The sequence below is a fragment of the Symphodus melops genome (genome assembly GCF_947650265.1).
Source record: "Symphodus melops genome assembly, chromosome: 14".
In the NCBI taxonomy this organism is placed as follows: domain Eukaryota; kingdom Metazoa; phylum Chordata; class Actinopteri; order Labriformes; family Labridae; genus Symphodus; species Symphodus melops.
The window spans coordinates 7,337,034-7,359,547 of NC_136704.1; the positions used below are offsets into that span (position 1 = coordinate 7,337,034).

At 43.4% G+C, this 22,514-nt stretch overlaps 1 protein-coding gene across 1 annotated transcript in view; it reads left to right on the forward strand.

The window, feature by feature from the left end:
* Positions 1-13,089, forward strand: part of plppr4b (phospholipid phosphatase related 4b) — a 36,254-nt gene extending 23,165 nt beyond the window's left edge. Inside the window, exons 5-7 of the mRNA XM_079361641.1 lie at positions 2,233-2,290; positions 2,875-3,048; positions 6,131-13,089. Coding sequence (XP_079217767.1) covers positions 2,233-2,290; positions 2,875-3,048; positions 6,131-7,825 — 1,927 coding nt within the window. The 3' untranslated portion in view covers positions 7,826-13,089. The remainder of the gene's footprint in view (positions 1-2,232; positions 2,291-2,874; positions 3,049-6,130) is intronic.
* The last annotated feature ends 9,425 nt before the right edge of the window (positions 13,090-22,514 follow it).

The window sequence follows — 22,514 nt, forward strand, 5'->3', positions numbered from 1 at the left end:
ATAGTTGCACTGTCGTTATTTGCTGCTCTGTGTGCCCTGAATTGCCCCCCGGGGACAAATAAAGGTTTTTGAATTGAATTGAATTGAATTTATAGTCGTAGTTTCTTATTTTTGCAAAGGTGTCATTAGGGCTAAGCCAGGTTTTGAATAATGGGAGGCAGGGGGGAATGCTTTCAAGAATATAGAGCATAAAGCTGCTGCAACATCATTTTATGTTATACTCTTTATTCTCTCACAAACAGGCTGTTCTCGTCTCCTTCCTCCTTTAAATATACAGACAGTGCAGGCTCCCTTTGACTCATAGATCTTTTCATCCACGTCTTTATTTTTACATGGTGACAGGTCTCGTCTCCTCACTGGTTCTCTCCCTCTCCTGCAGCATTTGTCTTTCCAAACTTTCCCACAGCTTACATTATGAAAGTGTCTCTCATTTTTATGGTTGATTAGATGGTCACATTCATGCAAGTATCAAATGCATAAAGTTCAAGTTTACTGGGTTTTCATAGAGATGTTACATATTTCATTTTGAAAAAATGAAATGAAAAAATTCAGATTACATAATTTACATAAGCAAAACTACATTTCTGTTGGGCAGTGGGCCCATCAGAGAATAATTTTAAAACAAGGAAGGAACAGATAAGTTTATCTCTAGCTATGATATTTAAAAGTCTTTTGTGACAAACTTATGCAATACTAGATGATGGCAACTTGACTGTGCCGTTTGTTGCCCCCTAAGCGTTACTTTACATAAAGTAAGTATATCTGATTAAACCATTGGTTTGTGTGAGATTTAATTTAATTCTGTTTCCTGAAAAGTGATGGAACGTGAAAGAGTGATATGTACATGTGTGTGTTTGTGTGTGAGGGACAGTAGAAAGGAACAGGGATGTAGGTAAGGGGTATAAGCCTAGGTTTGACCCAAGCATTTGGCACACTCAGGGATTTGAATGTAGAGAATAGGGGTCTAAATATAACCCGCTGCTCCTGGCATAAACACCATCTTCCACTCTCTCTATAGCAGCTTAAGCCTCAAATCTTGTTTCCGAGGCAGCATGGGAGCGGTTTCATTGCGGTGGTTGCCTATCAGGGGTATTATTAACCTAATTTAACTGAGGTGCAACCTAAAAAACCACCATGCTTAAGCATTCCCTTGAGCAAGACAAACATGTGTATTTTCATAGACTGAACTTTTTGGGGAACCTTTATACCTCAGGAAAATTACTTTTTGTGTCTTGCCTTTAGAATTTAAATCATGACCAGCAGTTCCTTGACAACAAAAGTTGCTTCCAAACGATTTGTACCTGACCAGAGGGAAATGTGTTTGGATTGTTCAGTTTCCATAATTATTGTAACTAGGAACTGCTAATACTGCAACTTGCATAGCTTCATCTACTGTACATTTGAAATTGCACTTGGTAAAATGGGGATCATCGTAAGAACAGGGGACTGAAATTTCATGCAATTCTTAATGCTGTGAAAATTATGTGTAGTAGTATTACCTATACTTCGATACCAGAATGATATTTATTTCTGTGTGGAGTTTATCAGAGCTAGAAGTGGGTCCGCTCATGAATTTTTATAACTGCACAGATGTTGTAAATGCTAGAAGAGAATACCCAACTGTATAATGTCCACCAGACACACACACACACACATACACATACACAGAGAAGTGCATGCATGCAGCACAAAATACACATATTCCCACACATGCAGAGTCAGGAGTAAAGATAAGGGCTGGTGGGAGGAGAGAGTACCAAGAGTTGTCAGAAGTAGGTCATGGGATTGGAGCCAGTGAGAAACTGGGCCACAGGTTCACTTTCTTTATGAAGCACACAGTGAAACTCCTGCCACTTCACTGCAGTACATGACTGTATGATATGTTTCTTTATCTTACGTTGATGCTTGCAGCATTAGGTTAAAAGTGACCTTCAATGGAACTGTACTTTGTTTTAATGTTGTGGCCATTGCTATATTTTTTCTTGATTTTTTTTCTCGGGGAGGGGAGGAGTATAAAGGGGACAAAATGTAGAAAAACATGAAAAGCTGTATCTAAATTTTTTCCGTAATTCTAGCCATAACAGATAACACATGTGCACATGGTGATTTTAGAATACCTCATTATGCTTTGTTAAGTTGGCAGTGGTTCCACCCTCTCCCCACCCTCTGTTGACTCACACATACAGATGCGAACATTGGCTGAGTCTATTTCTGTTCTTTCATCTCTTGCAGAAAATCCTTTCCATCGCAGCATGCCACCCTCGCATCCTTCGCTGCTGTCTATGTTTCTGTGAGTAATGGTTTTAGCCCACACAAACACTGAACCTTGTTCAACCTTTCTTAATACCCCCCAATGTATCAGAGGAACTGAACAAATCAAAAAATCAGGTGGTGGATTATGGAATTAGCCTTTTTTAGACTCTTGAATTGTAGCCTTTCAGGAATGAGGAAAAAGACAGCAAGTATTTTGCAAGTTTGTTAAGCAAGTAGTGTTATTGATCAGACCTACACCCAGAGAGTACCTTTTTTTTTTATTTTAAATTTGCCACGATAAAAGACAAGTTGTTTTTTGTAATAACCATCCCATTTTCTGCTTAATACTTCATAAGGTTTTTAAAAAATGTAGTTCAATAATTGCTTGGATAAAGCATATTTGGATTGTTTTTTGGTCAAACGAACAAATCTTGATCATCACTGGATAATTGCTGACTTCCTTTTTAAGCTCTTTAGATGCCTAAAGCAAAGATTGAACCATGTATTGATATTTTTCAACTAAAATGCTGAAAGGTTTAAAAAATGGTGACTCAAACATTGTGTGACAGAGAGAAGTCATTACAGAGAATCAGTAATCAGTTCTGTGTCATGTGTCCTCAGATGTACTTCAACAGCACTCTGACTGACTCATCCAAACTGCTCAAGCCCCTGCTGGTTTTCTCATTCATTATCTGTGCCATCATTTGTGGTCTGACCCGGATTATTCAGTACAAGAACCATGCGATTGACGTCTACCTGGGCTTCCTGCTTGGAGGTGCTATCGCTGTATACCTGGTAAGGGCCAGTTTTATCAACAATCTCTTTTTGAAAGCAGATAGTCCTTAAAGGTCCCATTTTTAGTTGTTTCCTGTGTGTTTTGTGCTTTTTTAGGCATCTAGTGAGGGAATATTGCAAAAATAAATTCCTTACCAATAGATTTCTTCACAAACGTGTTCATAAAGGTGTCTTATAACACATATAAAAACATTTAAATCCTGACCAGTTTCTGGTCTCTATCACACCTAACAGGTTCATAATAATAAGCCAGTGGACCATCATATTTATAGGAATACATTATTTTCTTGTTCTTTATTGACGGGGGTGACTTTTGGATCCATGTGCACCGGGAACAGGTCCAACTTACTGCTGGCAATGTGACCCAGACTCCTGCTCCGGTCGTACAGGGACCAGACCGCCCATAGCAAAGGGCCCCGCACCCCGTACTCTCGGAGCACCCCCCACAGGTCGCCACGAGGGACACGGTCGAACGCCTTCTCCACATCTACAAAGCACATGTGGACTGGTTGGGCAAACTCCCATGAACCCTCAAGTACCCGATGGAGAGTGTCGAGCTGGTCCAGTGTTCCGCGGCCAGGACAAAAACCGCATTGTTCCTCTTGTATCTGAGGTTCGACTAACAGCTGGATCCTCCTCTCCAGTACCCTGGAATAGACTTTCCCAGGGAGGCTGAGGAGTGTGATTTCCCGGTAGTTGGGACACACCCTCCGATCCCCCTTCTTGAAAAGAGGGACCACCACCCAGGTCTGCCAGTCCAGAGGCACTGTCCCCAATCTCAACGAGATGTTACAGAGACGTGTCAGCCATGACAGCCCCTGCACATCCAAAGACCTAAGATACTCAGGGTGAATCTCGTCCACCCCTGGTGCCTTGCCGCCGAGGAGCTTGCCAACCACCTTGATGACTTTGGCTTGGGTAATAGACGAGTCCACCTCTGAGGACTCAGCCTCTGCTTCCGCAATGGAAGACGTGACGGTGGGATTGAGGAGATCCTTGAAGTATTCCTTCCACTACCCGACTACATCCCCAGTTGAGGTCAGCAGCTTCCCAACTCCACTGTAAACAGTGTTGGTGAAGCACTGGTTCCCCCTCCTGAGGTCACGGACAGTTTGCCAGAATTTCCTCAAGGCCATCTGAAAGTCCTCCTACATGGCCTCCCCGAACTCCTCCCAGGTCTGAGTTCTTGCCTCCCCAACAGCCTGGGCTGCAGTACATCTGGCCTGCCGGTACCCGTCAGCTGCCTCAGGAGTCCTATGAGTTAACAACGCCCGATAGGACTTCTTCTTTAGCTTGAGGGCCTCCCTTACTTCCAGTGTCCACTAACAGGTCGGGGATTGCCTGTGACCACAGCTCAGAGCAGCCACTTCGACAATGGAGGTGGAGAACATGGTCCACTCAGACTTAATGTCTCCAGCCTCCCCTGGGATCTGTGAGAAGCTCTCCCGGAGGTGGAACTTGAAGACCTCACTAACAGAGGGTTCTACCAGACATTCCCAGCAGACCTACACTACACGTTTGGGCCTGCTGAGTCTGACCGGCTTCCTACCCTGCCAGCGCATCCAACTCACCACCAGGTGGTGATCAGTTGACAGCTCAGCCCCTCTCTTCACCCAAGTATCCAAGACACGCAGTCTGAGGTCAGAGGACACAACGACCTCAGGCCTAGGGTGTCCTGGTGCCACATGCACTTATGGACATCCCTGTGCTCCAAAATGGTGTTAGTTATGGACAAACTGTGACTAGTACAGAAGTCCAACAACAGAACACCGCTCGGGTTCAGATCAAGGGGGCCGTTCATCCCAATCACCCCCCTCACTGTTGTTGCCCACGTGGGCGTTAAAGTCCCCCAGCAGAATAATGGAGTCCCCTGCACTGTCCAGCACCCCTCCCAGGGACTCCAAGAAGTGCCAGGTACTCCGAACTGCTGTTCGGTCCATAGACCGAGACAACAGTCAGAGACCTGTCCCCTACCCGAAGGCATAGGGATGCGACCCTCTCGTTCACCGGGGTGAACTCCAACACATGATGGCTGAGCTGTGGGGCTATGAGCAAGCCCACACTAGCCCGCCGCCTCTCACTGCGGGCAACTCCAGAGAAGTGAAGAGTCCAACCCCTCTTGAGGAGCTGTGTTCCAAAGCCCAAGCTGTGCGTGGAGGTGAGCCCGACTATATCTAGCTGGTACCTCTCATCCTCCCATACAAGTTCAGGCTCCTTCCCCTCCAGTGAGGTGACATTCCATGTCCCAAAAGCCAAAAGTTGTGTTCGGGTATCACAGAGGCCCCCACCGTCGACAAAGCACATTGCACCAGACCCCTACGGTCTCCTCATTGGGTGGTGGGCCCACAGGAGGAGGATGGGCCCGTTGAGCCCGACCAAGCTCTCCTACGGGCCCAACCCCAGGCCTGGCTCCAGGGTGGGGCCCCGGCTGTGCCATGAAGGGCGGCGTCACGGTCCTTTTTGCTGTTTTCTTCAGAGGGGTTATTTGAACAGCTTTTGGCCTGAACCATCACTTAGAACCTGTTTGCATTGGGAGACCCAACTGGGGGCATAAAGCCCCTGACAACATAGCTTCTAGAATCATTCGGGTACTCAAACTCCCCCACCACGATAAGGTAGCAGTTCAGGGGGGAGTTATTGGTTGTCCACTTAGGGAAATCCTTTTTTACAGTTCCAATTATCACCTCCGTATGTCATTTTAATCCATTCAACAGTCAAAATAAAGACCTGCTGGTAGCAGTAGAGTACATGTGTGGGAATTCTCAAAACTGTGGTTCATAAATAACTGTACCAAATACAACACTGGTTCAATTTCTGACATTTTAGAAAATATCAGTGTAAGTAGCTATTTGACCAACTGACAGATAATGCTCCTGCTGAGTTATGATGCTGGCATGACGAGCAACATTTCTGTGAGCAAATTTAAAATGTTTTGTATAGAAACATAAAGGTGACCCATAGATGAGACATAACCTAAAACTGCCTAAATCTAAAACTGTCTAAATAAAAAAAAATTATATTGTCAGAAAAATAATCATCAATTAAACGGTACTGAACTTACTGTGTGTTCTTTTGTTGCCAGGGTTTGTATGCAGTCGGAAATTTTCAGCCTAGTGAGGAAATCAGCACCAGCCCTCCTCCACCCCTACACCGCCCCCCATGCTCCCTGCCCCACATTAGCCAGGAGGCTGTGCTCCATCACCTGCAAATGAAAGCGACCATGGCCGGAGAGCCTGGCATACCTATCGCCCACACTGAGGGCCTTTTGCATCGAGGTCTTCAGCAGCAAAGGCCTGAAGACAGTCTGAAGCACTCCAGTGCAGATGTTGAAGTGATCTCCCCCCGCAGCCCCCAGAGCAAAGATGCCTATGTGACCTTTAGCCACACCCTTCCTAGGGTTCATACCCCGCAGGCCATGGCAGCATATGAGGAAGCAGCCAGACGTCATGCTGCCACCCTTCACCATGCCTCCATGGACTCCAGTCGCTCAAAGCAACTTCTGTCTCAGTGGAAAAGTAAGAACAACCACAAATGCTCGCTGCAGGTCCCAGACTCCTTCTCCTCCTCTGTAGACTCCTCATCTGGCCATTCATCCCAACATCCTCACCACCATGGCAGTATGGAGCTCCGATCCAGCTCAGATCCATCTGCTATGGGCATGAATGGAGGATTTGATGCACATGCATACATGTCGAAACTGGTCACAGGTACTTGTAACACACTGCCCAGTAATTGCAGTGGCATCACTGGAGGAGCAAGGATATCCATGCAATCTAGACCTGGATCTTCACAGCTAGTCCACATACCAGAGGAGGCTCATGAAAATTACAACCCTACATCTCCAAGGACCAGTGAAGGAGGAGGAAGTGAGGGGATGTCAACAATAAATAGCACAGTTCAGGCTAACTGGCAAAGAGCAGCAGAGAAGACAGCCTGCAGGACTAATGATAATGGGCACAGCACCCAGCCAAGAATTATGCAAGTTATTGCTATGTCAAAGCAGCAAGGTCTACTACAGACCCACTCCAAGAGCTTAGATGAGAGCAGCATTGGCTGCAGCACAACTGGGAGTTGCCAAGGCTCAACTCGCTACAGAGCGCTAACTGATCAAGATCCCACCAGCACCACAGGGCCCAGCTCACTTGGTAGCACCAACGGCAGCATTTCAGGCAGTACTGGAGCAATTGTTAGAGTAGAGGCCCATCCTGAAACCAACAGGCCAATCATTCAAGCTCCCTCAACAGATGGAACTGGATCATGGAGATGGCGTTCTCTGGATCATGGCACAGGAGCTGGTGGAGGTTCAGGGACAAGTGGAGCAGGAGGTGGATTAGTTGGAGGTGGTAGTTTGAGGCAGTCCTTTGAGCTCAATGATCTTAATAGAGACTCGGAAAGCTCAGACTCAATTCGTGAAGGGTCAATTGACCGGAAGCGTGCCAATCATATTGTTACAACCACTGCCAGTGTTAGCACGCCACCTATAGTTACTGTTCACACCCAGAGCACCAGCCAGTCAGAGCAGAGGCTTCATCCCCAGGGCTTTTCTACCATAAGGGTCACTCCAGGTGATGGAAGTGGTTCTGTTTCCGGAGTTGGTGGCGGAGGGGGAGGTGGTGAATCTGCCTCTGAAACCCACTCAGTAGCCTCCAGTCGTGAGTCAACATTACGGAGAAAAGGCAATAATATCATCCTGATTCCAGAGAGAGCCAACAGTCCTGATAACGCCCGAAACATTTTCTACAAGGGAACGTCAATAACTCCTGTTTTTAAGGACTAGTTAATAAATTACTTTAAAGATGTAGCTACTTAGAGGACAGCTGGATTTGTAGAAAACCCTATGTCTGGGACAAATGTCAGTACCTACCACCATTGTAAATATCACAATAATATCAGAAAAAAATGTTTTTTGAAGCATGAGGTTTTTACATATTAACACGTAATCACAACCTTTTAAGTGATGTAGAAATAATCACTGTGTCCTTTTGTGGTCACTCCCAAGGAAACATTGTGTAATGTCTATTCTGTGCCAGTCATATGGGGGCGGGAGAACCTTTTTTAAACTGACCTGTTGGTTTTGAATATCACAAAACAAAAGAAAAAATTGAGTAGCACAGTCATTTTTAAACTGTAGCAAACTTAAACAAAATAATTGTACCATAGCTGTGAAACCAGTGTTAACTTCACTGCACTCTATATAATGTGTTTGTTTGAAAAGGGTGCTACACCAGAAAATACTATTTACTATACGTAATACTGTATCATTTGAATAGATAAAGAATGGCTTATTTTACATAGTGAACAACATGACGTTAATATGTTAAAGATATAGAGATATGTTTTGTATTTTGTCTCTTTTCTGTAAATATACTACATATTCAACAGAAAACTGTTTGAACCATAAGTGTGCTTAGCATCCCTTCTGTAGCTACGAAGTAAAATATGCTGTGACTTGCACTGAAATATGTGTTTACTGTACCTAGTATACTGTAAACCCTGACCTTATCTGCATATCCTTACAATTGGACAATTTCAATCCCATTCTACAGCACAAAAAAACAGCAAAACATTAAAATACTCTGTGTCTTCTTATCATAAGATAACTTGTACATATCCAAATCTCACTGCAATACTTGACCTCAATCTTCCCTTATTTTGCAGGTTTTAAACTGCTTAAAAGTTGTTTTGTAGCTTTCAAATTAATATTTCAAAAATTAAAGTTGTAGCTGTCAAATCCAAAGCTAAAGGCCTGCAGGAACAGAAAGAGGGGAGGTAACATGGGTGGGTCAAGGGTTCTGAAATACACCATGTCACTACTGGCAGTGATAGGTGGATTTCCATAGCATGAATAGTTATGGAGATCTTCCATTAAGACCGAAAAAGATGAAGAATGGATACGGCAATGCAAAAACTGCTTTACAAAAATGAAATTTTATAATTCAAACTGATGGACATGCACGTTTTCATGGTGAGCGACATAAAGGTTGTTCATATAGAATGGTGTGAAAACACCACTTTGCAACTCAGTATTATTTTTATCTCTTAGTGTTTACAAAAGAGTTACAGTCATTAGTTTGGGATGTGATTTTGCCAAGCACAGCACAAAGATATGTAGTTGCCTGTACTGTATGGGCTCTGCAGTTGTTGGCCTTAAAAATGTCTAAAAATTGTTGAAAGTACTTTAACAAGAAGAACACCATATCTTTTTTTCTTTTTGTATCGATGTCATGAAACACACGTTTGAAAACATTTCTTTCACAAATTTTAGATTGAGGCTTCCAGTTTTCACATTCTTACAGTCTCAATGAAGCTAAACATATCCCAGACATACTTCTGTACTGGATGCACAGAGATGAGAATTATATTGATCATTTCTTCTGGTTTAAACTAGCCAACAAACATATATTTTCCTTATAAGAATTAATAAACATTTGTAAAGCTTAGTTCTTTATAAACTTAATGTAAAGCATTGTGGTCATCAGTAAAATGCAACAAATTAGTTCTAGCCAACATTTAAAGGTGATGCATGTAGCATTTTTCCAAAATAGTGTTGCTGTCGCATTGCAATACCTCAGTGTAATCGTTTTCTTTAATAAAAACTTTTCAGTGTATTTGGTTTGCAGAACAGAATAAGCATATAACAGGTGAATTTTGCTGGGTTTACCACTCCCCTTGCTCCCTGCTGTATGCACTAGAAAGACAGAACATTCATCCACTTTTGAGCTATAATTTCCTTTAGTGCCATTAAACAACCAGCAAATTTTCTAGCAAATCTAACCAAGTGTATTCAATTGTATGTAGAGGCAAATAGAAGCCGCCAATTCAACGAGAAAACAAGTGATTTGTTTATGGTGACAAAACATGTCTCCAATTGATATGCTTTTTTTTGTTTTGAGTTTTTCAAAGACACAGACGTACAGGGTATTTACTGTTTGAAAAAGCAAAAAGACGACTGTTCAAGAATTACAAAACTTGTTGTTTACAGAGGTTTAGGTTTTTTACAATTGTGCAAATTATTAGTATCTCAGTGGCTAAATAAGCACCCACTTTACATAAGTTATATTTGATACAAAACCTCCAGAATTGACAATTGTCTTGTGAAAAATATTTTGCCAGTGTAACTATGTGAGAAAATTTGCCAAAGCTCTTTTTTTTTTTTTTGAATAATTATATTAACCATCATGTAACTTTTAGTGTTTGTATAGCAAGCTTGCAATATATTGTACTGAGTTATTCTTTACCCAAGTTACATTTGCATGGTCACTTTTATATAGTGGATATCACATATCATAAATGTACTTTTATTTTGAATTTACACAAGTATTTAATGGTATGTCAATAGGATTAGTGTATCATACAGAGAGTTATAAGACAATCTTTTTTATCTGAGTACTGCTGCCTATTTATGTCATGAATGCAGGCTAGATTTCCATTTAACTCTAATCACTTTGCATAACAGTCATTTGTAATATGTATATTACGTAACCGTGCCAAACAGTAGCTGATCTCTTTGACTTAAGGGGAATAAAACTCTTACAAATATGTTTCTTATTAATATTAACCAAATTAATAGAATATTTTTAATACACTCTTTTGTTCTTAATTGAACACTCAAACATTGAACATCTTTGAGTGTTTCAGCTATTCAAACAAGTTGATTTAATTAGATTTTTACCTGCACCATTCCCATTATAATCACAATTTATAGCTTTCACATTACATCACACATTAATGGAAGTACCGACCTGGAGGGACAAAAAAAACCTACTTCTGCACCCATGGAGAAATTGCCAATCTTAGTGTGTGTTTTAACCAGTGTTATGTTTTAAACAAAATACAGTTGTTGTTCAAGGGGATGGATTAGCTCAGTTTGTGGATTAGATGCTCTGCTCGCCTATGGGGAAACAAAAGAACAGACATCTCTTGCTACAACATTTAGTGTTAACTTCAATAACATATTAACGCCTTTTAACTCACATCACTGCAAGAGAACACAGACTGAACAGTCAGTGACAGCTGACAGTCTTCCGTAAACTAATGTCAGGTAACGTGCAACACTAGCTAATTTTAGCACTACTTTTAGCTAGCTAACTAGCGCTCATCTTCAATGATGAATTTATTGCCCTTTACTCCACAAATGGCAGAGCTATTGGCCCTAACACACCAAAAATAGAAAAAGCTGTTTGTACTCTGTTAGCTCTCATCCTGATTTCAACATTACCAAAGTACAGTTGTAGGGAGGGTTTTGCTGTTTTTAGCTATTCAAATAGTGTCTGGATGATGTTTAAAGGTCAGTAGTGTCTAAATCGTGCAAATGATCTTGTGTTTTCTCTGCAGGTTATATACATTTTTTAAGAGATGGAAAATGTACAACTCTGTGCTGAAAACACAGAAATTATTTAATGATGGCTGCCAGTTTTCTAAGCTGTTTTTGCCCTCCAGGCCTCGGCGCTAGTCATGTGACTGAACACTATGAATAACTAGATAAAGTTTAGCCTGCAATCCAAATTAAAACAGTATATCTCAACACATTGTGAGAATATGTTGCATTTTTTGTTGTTGTTGACTCCAGACATGCCTACCATCTTGGCCAATGCTGACGATTTTACTGGTGATGACATAAACAGACAGAAAAGTATTTTGAAATTTTTTTTCTGTGTCATTGTACCCTCAAAAGAACACTTACTTTAATAGTGTTGTATAAATAGAGCATAGTGTATCAAGAGTAACATTCAGTGGCAATGTACAATGTTTGCTTGGTTCTTTTTGTTTCACTACATTTTTAATGTGGTCAACAAATCCCACAAAAGACCAAAACTAACAATGTGCCAAGTCCCTTGCCCTATATTTTTCAAGTCCCCATATTTTAGAATACTGAAAATACAACACTTTAAAAGATGCGCAAAAACACACTATTTAATTCACAAAAAGGATGTGGTATTATTATTTCAAGCAGCAGTACAGGTATATGTGGTTGCCTCAATTTGTGCTCTGTGTGTTAATCAAAATGAAAACAACATTGTTGATTATTGATTTGTTTAAAAAAAAATGTTACTGGACAATGATTGAACAGAGAAATGCGTACAACACCTGCAATAAAGACACATTTATAGTTGTTTTGGGTCTTCAAATGAGATTTGATGACAGGACAGGTTTCATAGGGCGTAGCCTTTGTTCTCTTCTGTTTTCTTACAACTTGTAGATCAACCTAAATCTTGAATTGGCCTACTTTATTGAAATATTTTACATACAGTACTTACTTGATAGGACTTAACTGAGAAAAACACTGTTGATGCGATGTTTCAGATGCAAACAAAAACTATACAGCTTTCTTTTGCTTTAGATTAACATTTCATACCAGCCTCTTTATAGCAGACATATCAAAGAAGACTGCCATTTTTTACAAGATATATCTGAAACTAGTCTGTATGACAAAAACTGAACTTGTATGACTGTGCAAAATACAACTAACATTCTTTAGATCAAAGCCTTAACAGTGTCCATTCTCCCTTTAGGATGATGAATAGAAATACAGAAATCCCTCCAGAGTAAGATATATATTATATATAGATTGGATATTTAAAAAAAAAAGGATATGAAAAGAATATTTATATTGCGTTGTTTCATAAGATTTGTCTGATTTAGAGTCCATCCCAAAGGCCTGTGAAAATCAAGAAGTGTTATGTGACACATGAGTAGATATGTAGATCCTATGGGTAGAACTGTGAATGGATGCTCTCTGCATGTGTAGCCTCTTGTGTTGTCTTTGGATGAATCATTAATGTTTTCTGATACTGTGATCAGCTGTATGAATTCTATGCAGCAAGAAAAAAATGACGTAAAAATGGATTGAGCATTAGTTGAGATCAAATGAAAAAAAAGGGTTCAATACTAACCCTAACGTTTTTGTGTAATGGTCAAAATATAACAAAGTATTGGCTAAAGAGAGTTGAAGCAATCACACTGAGTTTTCACAGCACGTTTATCAGGTTAGATGGCAAGATGTGAATTGTCGTAATGACTGGAATAAATGTTTGCTATTAAAACCAATCATTGGATGTGCTATCATTTATGTGGCTGTTCATATTCAAAATTAATTGTATTCTTTCCTGAAACCCAAATGTTTGTTTTAGTTAAGTAGCCTTGCTGATGTAATGTTATTGGGTAAACAAACCTTTAATATACCATATAACTAAACTCTTGATTATAGAACATTATGTAGTGGTGAATAATCACCTTCAGATGTGTGTTATATTTAAGAATTCAAGTATTAGGTATGTGTATTGGTTCATTCATGTGGTGTCAGACACATGGGAAAAACAAGATTCTGTGTTGTAAAAGGCAAAGAACGCCGGGGTAATCAGACACAGGTGAGACTAAAGAGACAGGTGAGACTAATCAGGGTCATCAAACCGGCGACCGTGATGTTTTGACAATCTGACTGCACTTTCACTAGGTGATGTAATAATCATGTGACGGCGGCGGAGGTTAGTGACGTAAGTGTGCCGGGGTGGAACTACAGTTTACAGAAAATGGACTACATAAAGCTCATCTAAAAAATGTTCCAAATCAAGGGTATCATGAGTTCTCGTTTACAGTTTTAATGTTAAATAACAATCAGACAACAAAAATTGTCCTATCAGAAAATGAAAGATGAAAGATGAAGATAAAAGAAAACCTTGGATGAGAAACAGATATGCAGCGGGCATGCAAGAATAAAAATTTACTGTACAAGACATTTCTAGTGAATAAAAATACAAGACATATAAGAACAAACTGATTACCATTATGAGAGTATAGAAAAAGGTAATAGTAAAATGTTGGAGGACAGTAAAAAAAAAATACATACAACTTGGAAAGTAATCAATGACATAATTCAAAATAAATGTTCTACTGTGGCGGTCCACTAGGGGTGCTCATCACCAGATGGGATTGGCAGATAGGCCGGAGAAAGGAGGATATAAGGGATAGCACTTCCGGGTGAATGTTGTTATTGTTTTGATGGAAGTCTGAGAATAAACTCACCGGCTCCTGAACCTAATCCTCTCAGCTCGTTCTTTCGACTTCCACATTGGTGACCCTGACGTTTGTTGAACATGTTGAGCGCCGCCGATCACGCCGCCGCCGCCTCCGCCTCTGCTGCCCCGGCTCCATTGCAGCCGGTTCCTGCCGTGTACGCTGCGACGGTAAAACTCCCGGAGTTCTGGCAACATGACCCCGAACCCTGGTTCCAGCATGTGGAAGCCCAGTTTCGGCTTCGGGGGGTCACGGTGGACGAGACACGGTACTACCATGTCGTCTCTGCACAGACGATGCGGCGCGTCATGGGGGTGCTGAGGGATCCTCCGGCTGCGGACAAGTATGGAGCGTTGAAGGCTTCACTGCTGCGCCTCTACCAGCTGTCCGATTCTGAGCGAGCCGACCGCCTCCTGTCTCTCAACGGCCTGGGGGACAGCAAACCTACCGAACTGATGGAGAACATGCTCGCGTTGCTCGGTTCGGGGGATGCTTCGTTCCTGTTTGTACAGCTGTTTCTCCGTCAGCTCCCGCCTCCGGTGCGCACGGCGTTGGCCAACTCACCGCTGCTCGCCACAAAAGATTACCGGGGTTTGGCTGAGGAGGCAGACAGGATTCTTCTGGCTGCTCGCCAGTACAGTGTGCAGGCCATGCTGCTGGCACCGGCCTGGACTGTGCCGGAGGAGCTCAAGGACGGCGCTGTGGCTGCTGTTTCGGACCGTCGTCGCAGAGGTGACCGTCGGTTTACTTGGGATTTTGCGGTTGCTTCAGTAGCTGTGCCTATATTAGGGGCGGATTTTTTGTGCGCAAATAGACTGCTGGTAGACGTCGCGAATGGCCGTTTAATTGACGCCGTCGCTTTCTCCACCTACCCTTGCACATTGGGGGGGCTGGAGCCCGTGGCCCTCGCCAATATGCTGGCTGTGGGGGATGTTTATCAGCGCCTTCTCGCGGAGTTTCCAGAACTGACTGTGCCGACGTTTTCGGCGGCAGTCGCGAAGCACTGGGTGGAGCATTACATCCCTACAGCGGGCCCGCCGGTTTTCGCGCATGCACGGCGGCTGGACTCAGCTAAACTGGTCTTAGCCCGGCAGGAGTTCGCGGCGATGGAAAGACTGGGGATCGTACGTCGCTCCAATAGTCCATGGGCTTCTCCCCTACACATGGTGCCAAAGCCCGGTGGAAGCTGGCGGCCGTGTGGTGATTTTCGCAGGCTGAACAGCGCCACCACACCGGACCGTTATCCCATCCCGCACATCCAGGACTTTTCTGCGCGGCTGGCCGGGGTTTCCATCTTTTCTAAGGTGGATTTGGTGCGCGGCTACCACCAGGTACCAGTACATGTGCAGGACATACCAAAGACTGCCATAATAACTCCGTTTGGGTTATTTGAGTTCCTGAGGATGCCATTTGGTCTGCGGGGGGCAGCACAGACCTTTCAGCGGCTCATGGACTCTGTTCTACGGGATTTACCCTTTTTGTTTGTGTACCTGGATGACATTTTGGTGGCCAGTTCTTCTGCCAGGGAGCACATAGAGCATTTGAGGGTGCTGTTTAGCCGGTTGAACGAGCACGGCCTGATTGTTAACCCGGCCAAGTGCCAGTTTGGAGTAGCCGTAATTGACTTTCTTGGGCACCGGGTGTCCTCGCAGGGGGCTGTGCCACTGCCTACAAGGGTGGAGTCTATTGCGAACTTCCCTCGACCGTTGAAGGTCAAACCGCTGCAGGAGTTCCTCGGGATGGTAAACTTTTACAACCGCTTCATCCCACGAGCAGCTCATCTCATGCACCCCCTGTATGAGGCCTTACGGGGGAAGAAAGCTTCACAGGAGGTAGACTGGTCTCCGGTCAGAGTGCAGGCATTTGAGGATGCAAAGTCTGCTCTGGCGGGCGCTGCTTTGCTGGCGCATCCCTCTCCTACTGCTCCTTTGGCTCTCACCACGGATGCGTCGGACGTAGCTGTGGGGGCGGTTTGTGAGCAGTGGGTAGCGGGGGCATGGCAGCCTCTCGCCTTTTTCAGCAGGCAGCTACGGGCTGCGGAGAGAATCTACAGTGCTTTTGACAGAGAGCTCCTGGCCTTGTTTCTGGCCACTCGCCATTTCAGGTTTCTGTTGGAGGGTCGCTGTTTTACTGCATTTGTGGACCACAAGCCCCTGACTTTCGCTATGGGTAAGACCTCGGAGCCATGGTCTGCCCGACAACAACGCCAGCTGGCCTCCATCTCAGAATTCACCACAGACACTAGGCATGTGGCGGGGAAGCACAATGGTGTAGCGGACTGTCTGTCACGGGTGCTTATCTCTGCAGTGCACCTGGGCCTGGATTTCGCAGAGATGGCAGTCGATCAGGGCAGAGATGAGGACCTTCAGGCCTGGCGCACAGCAGTGACAGGTTTGCGGTTCGTGGAGGTTCCCTGCCATGAAAATGGGACCAAATTGCTGTGTGACGTGTCAACTGGTCCATCCCGCCCTATGGTTCCTGCAGGTTGGCGCCGACGGGTGTTTGACGCCGTTCATGCTCTCTCTCACCCTGGCGTGAAGGCATCCGTCAGGCTGGTGAGTGCAAAGTTTGTCTGGCCTGGCATGCGGAAGGACGTCAGGGGATGGGCAGCCGCATGTGTACCCTGCCAGCGGGCTAAGATCCATCAGCACATCAGGACGCCACTGGAACCCTTCATGGTGCCGGAGCGGAGGTTTGATCATGTGCATGTGGATCTGGTTGGTCCTCTGCCTTCCTCCCGGGGCTGCACTCACCTCCTCACGATGGTGGATAGGACTACGAGGTGGCCAGAGGTGGTTCCCCTCTCGTCCACAACTACCGACGAGGTTGCCCGGGCCTTTATCAGCAGCTGGGTCTCGCGGTTTGGAACGCCATCTGATTTGACCTCTGACAGGGGAGCCCAGTTTACGTCGGAGCTGTGGAATGCAATGGCTGCGGGGCTGGGAGTGCAGCTACATCGCACGACGACGTATCACCCGCAGGCAAACGGACTCTGCGAACGTTTCCATCGCTCGCTGAAGGCTGCTGTGCGGGCCAGTCTCACAGACAGTGGTTGGGTTGACCGGCTGCCATGGGTCATGTTGGGCCTGCGCTCGGCCCCGAAGGAGGACCTCCAGGCTTCAGCTGCAGAGCTGGTTTACGGTCAGCCGCTGAGGGTTCCGGGGGATTTCCTGCCTGCGAACTTGGCTCAAGGGACGTTGGGGGCCTGGCGGCCCGCTGCGCAGGGGGCTACCAAGGCAGTGGTTCCTGTACCCGTGCATCACTGTCTGCCCCGCTCCCACGTGCCAAAGGACCTCCAGGCGGCCAAATTTGTATTTATTCGGCACGGCGGGCATCGCTCCCCACTCCAGCCTCCTTACGATGGCCCCTTTCGAGTGGTGAAAGCGGGGCTTAAAAACTTCATTATTGACTTTGGTGGTCGACATGAGCGGGTGTCGGTTGATCGAGTGAAGCCGGCCCATCAGGACCCGGACAGCGTGACGGTGCCTGCGCTTCCTCCTCGTCGTGGCCGGCCGCGGGCAGCAGTGGCGGACACTGTTCCTGCATTGAACAGACAGGCTGAATTGTCCGCTGTTCCGGGCCAGGCTCGCCGCCGGCGGGGTCGTCCCCCGCGGGAGGTGTCATGTTTACCCGAGGGTACTGGGCAAGTTAGCCGCTATGGACGTCCAGTTAACCCTCCTAGAAGAATGTGATGGTGTTTTTGTTTGTTTTTTTATGGTTTGTTTCTGTTTCCTCCTGTTGCTTTGCAGTTTGGTTTCTTTATGCCAAATCTGGTGTTTCGGGGGGGGCCTGTGTGGCGGTCCACTAGGGGTGCTCATCACCAGATGGGATTGGCAGATAGGCCGGAGAAAGGAGGATATAAGGGATAGCACTTCCGGGTGAATGTTGTTATTGTTTTGATGGAAGTCTGAGAATAAACTCACCGGCTCCTGAACCTAATCCTCTCAGCTCGTTCTTTCGACTTCCACACTACATCTGAACTTAACTTGTTTGACAAATAGTTCAAATAGTAACATGGAGAATGTGTGCAGGTTCTCAGGTGATGCTTCCTCACCTTGCCAGTCACTGGCTATGGCCTTGGCATAGCCAGTGATGTTTCTTATCCAGCCCAGAGATGAAAATATCATTGATACAAAAGGATTGCTCCAAATCATCAATCCTTTGTTCCAGTAGTTTAATCATTTGGTCTTTTTGATTGATTGTGGCCCTGAGATCACGGACCTCCTCCATGAGACCCATAACATTGACTTGCTGTTGAATCACTTTACTAATCTCCTCAGACATAAAGTTGAGGGGTCTTTTGATCTCTTCTAGCTCCTCTGCCAGCTTCTTGGTTGTTGTTGTCATCTTATTCAACTTTGGTCTCTAAATGTACATGTGCCCCAAGTTCCCAACAATCTCTTTGATCAAATCCCAAAGCAGACCAAAATATTCCAAAAAATGTGAGTACAATGTAATTTTACCACCATTAATGCTTACTTTTTTTTAGATGGATGGACCTTCATCGTGATTGAGGGATTGCAAGGAGACTGTCTGCATGTTCTGCATTTTTGATCAGCTATACTCAGGTACTTCTACCAAGAATGGTCCCCAACATAACTCAAGCTAAAGGTATTCAATTTGATCTCAAATTGTTGCTCATAAATCAAGGAAATTCTGAAAAAATTGTATACATTGTTAAGTGGTGTAATGACACTAAAATGCAGGCCAGTCAGATCACATCACGGGCCGTGTTGCTTTGTTGGTCCGTATGGTTTTAAAAATCTTAATTACTGATTGTGGGTTAATCAAGATTCTGTGCTCGTTCACATTACATTCTCTAAAACATGGACTTGTGTCCATGTTGGTGATTCCGCGGATAGAGGCCCACAGTTTCTTTGAGACAGATCCTGTTCTGCTCGTTCCTTTTGCTGCAGCTGTGCCGCTCTCATCTGCTGGTTCAAGCCTTATTGTGCTTCTCTGACTCCTGCAGTGTCTCCTGATTTGAAGGTGGTCTTTTTCCTGTTGATGGATTTTTTTTATTCCCCTTGTATTGTAATCGGTTATTTTTTGGATATATCTTAACAGCTTTATGGGATATGACTGCCTTGTACACACGCATTATTTCCTTTTAACATTGCTTCATGAAGAGGTATATGGAGTTTAATGCAGAAAGTCCTTCACGAAGAAAAATCAAAAGGAACAGGTTCCATGAAGTGTTGAGAATTCTTTCTGTAAATCCAGATTGTGCAGAGCTAAGCTTTTAGCATGTAACAGTGTGTGAAGGCTCTATCCCCTTAATAAGATGCAATGAGTGGATTAATTAGTTCATACAGCCCAGTAATACTATACTTAAAAAAAGTCCAGAGCTGTTGCCCCAGATGTGTCATTTAGATGAAAGCTTAAGGCTGTTGCATTAATTCAACAGAAATTGAACTTTTTTTTTTTCCAGTACTTCAAATAAAAATCTTGTCTTTCTTATGCTTCAGTCCCAGGTTCTCTGTTACATTACATTACACTATTGAAGGAAAACCTATTGAAGGAAAACCTGTTGTATTGTCCTTCAAGAGTTGTCACCATTTTGGTTTTAAGAAGGACATGTTCTTGAAACCTCTAGATCATCAAAACACATTTTCTTCAACTTGACAAAAATGTTTTGCATGATTAAGAGAAAATAAATTCTAAAATCAGTAAATAGATTCCACACCAATGAGAAAACCTAAACAGATAATTTTCTGCAAATAATGTACAGTATGTCGTCCAGTTGAAACCTGTTAAATGCTTAATTTACAGGTTTCAAATAAAAAAAAATTTCTTTCAAAGTCACAAGGTGTATGTATCCTATTTCCATTTTGACCTGGTGTCTATGATTCATTGATATCTGGGCTTACTAGTATGGTTCTTATGCAGTTATGGGTGCATACAAATGATCAGAAGCTGTCAGACTCAGGCACAATGTTTTCCACAGAGGCTGCAGACTCTTCTCACCTGTTATGTGCAACGTAAGCTACTAGTTAACTTAGAAATAAAAATGAAAAGTGGCAACCTACAGCGTTGAAAAATTAATCCAAGGAACTGCAGTTTTTCAGTTTCTCATTGACTTCTTTTCTCAAGTGCTGTAAAAATGGTCTTGGACTTATACAGCGCTTTTGTACTCTTCTGACGACTGAAAGTGCGTTTACACTGCATGACACTTTCAAACACTGATGGCAGTGGTTGCTGTAGTGAGAACATCAGAAGTAACTAATTCCATTCATACACTGCCAACAAAGCAGCAGGAGCAATTCAGGGTTAAGTGTCTGGGCAGCAGCTTGAACCAGTGACCTTCTGGTTGAGATGCAACGACTCAGCACAATCTCTTGTGTCCACCATGTTTCAGCCCTCCGAGGGTCGTTCATTTCTTACCTGGGTATGTCGCAACGGTAACTTATGCTGCACACCTAACCTGCTCTATGTTAGACATAAGGGATCAAACTGTGTAAATCTCAGCCCACTTACCAATAAGATCTTTAGGTCATGGAGCTCCTGGAGCTGATCGAGAGGGGGGAGGACACTTTATATGTCCTGCATGATTTTACTTTAGGCTATAGTCTGTTCAGTTAATGATTATTTTTTTACTGATATGCTTCATTCTTCCACAGAGACTGAAAAAGTGCCAGAGTATTTTAGTTGAAGATGTACAATTATGAATAGCTTCTTCTGGCTTTGAGTTGTTTTTTTCTTGTTAATGTTTGATATCTCCTTGCCGCTCTGTTTTTGATGTTTAGAGCTGCACCCTGAAATATAACTTCTCTACGTGTTATAGGCCTACTCGCCACTTTAAACAGTTCGAGCAACGTATTCAGTTCAGAGAAGAAACAGGAGTAGTTATAGTCAGTTCTAAATTAATTAACGATGGAACACCCAGGAAATACAACAGCAAAATAGATGACAGAGAATTGTGTCTATTTCAGACGCAAACAAGCTTTTGGAGAAATCCGTCCATGGGGTTGTTTACTACGTTTGTTTTATTCAGATTTCTTTCACTGACCAAAGTTAACTTCCAGCTTGCTGGATCTACGCCGTAATTACTGTCGATGGAGTCATGTTGCCAGTAATGCAGAAGACGCATTGAAGCGACCGAGACGTTCAGATTGCATCTGATCTGTAGGAAACCGATTTGAATTGCGTTCGAAACCACCTGAGTATGTCAGATCTCATTTGGCTTTTTGTGTCCAGAATAGCAAAAAAACAAACTACCGTAAATTCCGGACTATAAGCCGCTACTTTTTTGTCACGTTTTGAACACTGCGGCTTTTACAAGGATGCGGCTTATTTATGGATTTTTCTTGCGGGACAATGAGCTTCTGCCGCAAAAACATTTCACCTTGTCGCGTCGGATCTTTATATCAGTCATTTTGTGCTTCATGCATGCACCCTCATCATGGAAAACACACGGACAAATACATATGATGCAGCTTTCATGTTAAAGGCGATCGACCTGGCTGTCAAAGAAGCTAATAGAGCTGCTGCACGTAAAGTTGAAACTGACAGCGACAACGAAAAAGACACTGAGGAAGTGAGTAATGAAGTCATTCTGAGGCAGTGAATGGATGGACTTTTTCTTGTGAAATGCATTACTGTATTAAGGTAATCTTTTCCATCAGCCGTGTTACAGACCCTGTTCGATAAAGGATGTCCACTAGGCTTCGTATTTGCGGATGTTACCGGTAGCCTACGTATTTAATTAAAAGTTAAAACAATGTTTTTGTGTCACGTCTTTCTGTGTAAATAGCTCTTGTTATAACGTGGACACCTGCGGCTTATAATCAAGTGAGGCTTATATATGTACAAATACATTTATTTACTTATTTTTAGCCGGTGCGGCTTATATCCAGGTGCGCTCAATAGTCCGGAATTTACGGTACATACATCTAGATGTGCTAAAAATCTGATTTGGAGCTGAAATGTGAACAAGGCTATAGATACTCTAATGTTTAATTGTCTATTTTATCACCATCTATAAACACGTTAACAGGCAGGTTAAATTCATTTGGTATCAATAGACTTTAGGTCACGCATAAGATGATGGGTTCTTTTTTATCTGTTTGGCAGGAGGCTCATGGCTGGTTGTCTAAAGTTAGTGTGAGATAGCATTTCCAACATAGCCAACACCATCATTGGACTCCAAAAGTGTGTTTCAGAAACAGATGGCTGAGGTCACTGAGACTATGTCCATATTTCAGACAGTATGTAAAAAACAGGTCATGTTTCTTTAATTGTAAAACATTTAACAGTATGACAAGTTATTACCAGAAGTTTTGTCCCTCACTGATCCTAGGCCCATGTTCCATATCATATTCAGAATATTCAGAACATTTATCAACTCAGGTTTAATTATAACATTAACTTGTATAAATATACGATATATGTATAAATGACGTGCTATGCATAAGTTGTTGTTTCAAATCAAACTGGTACGTATAACTAATCAA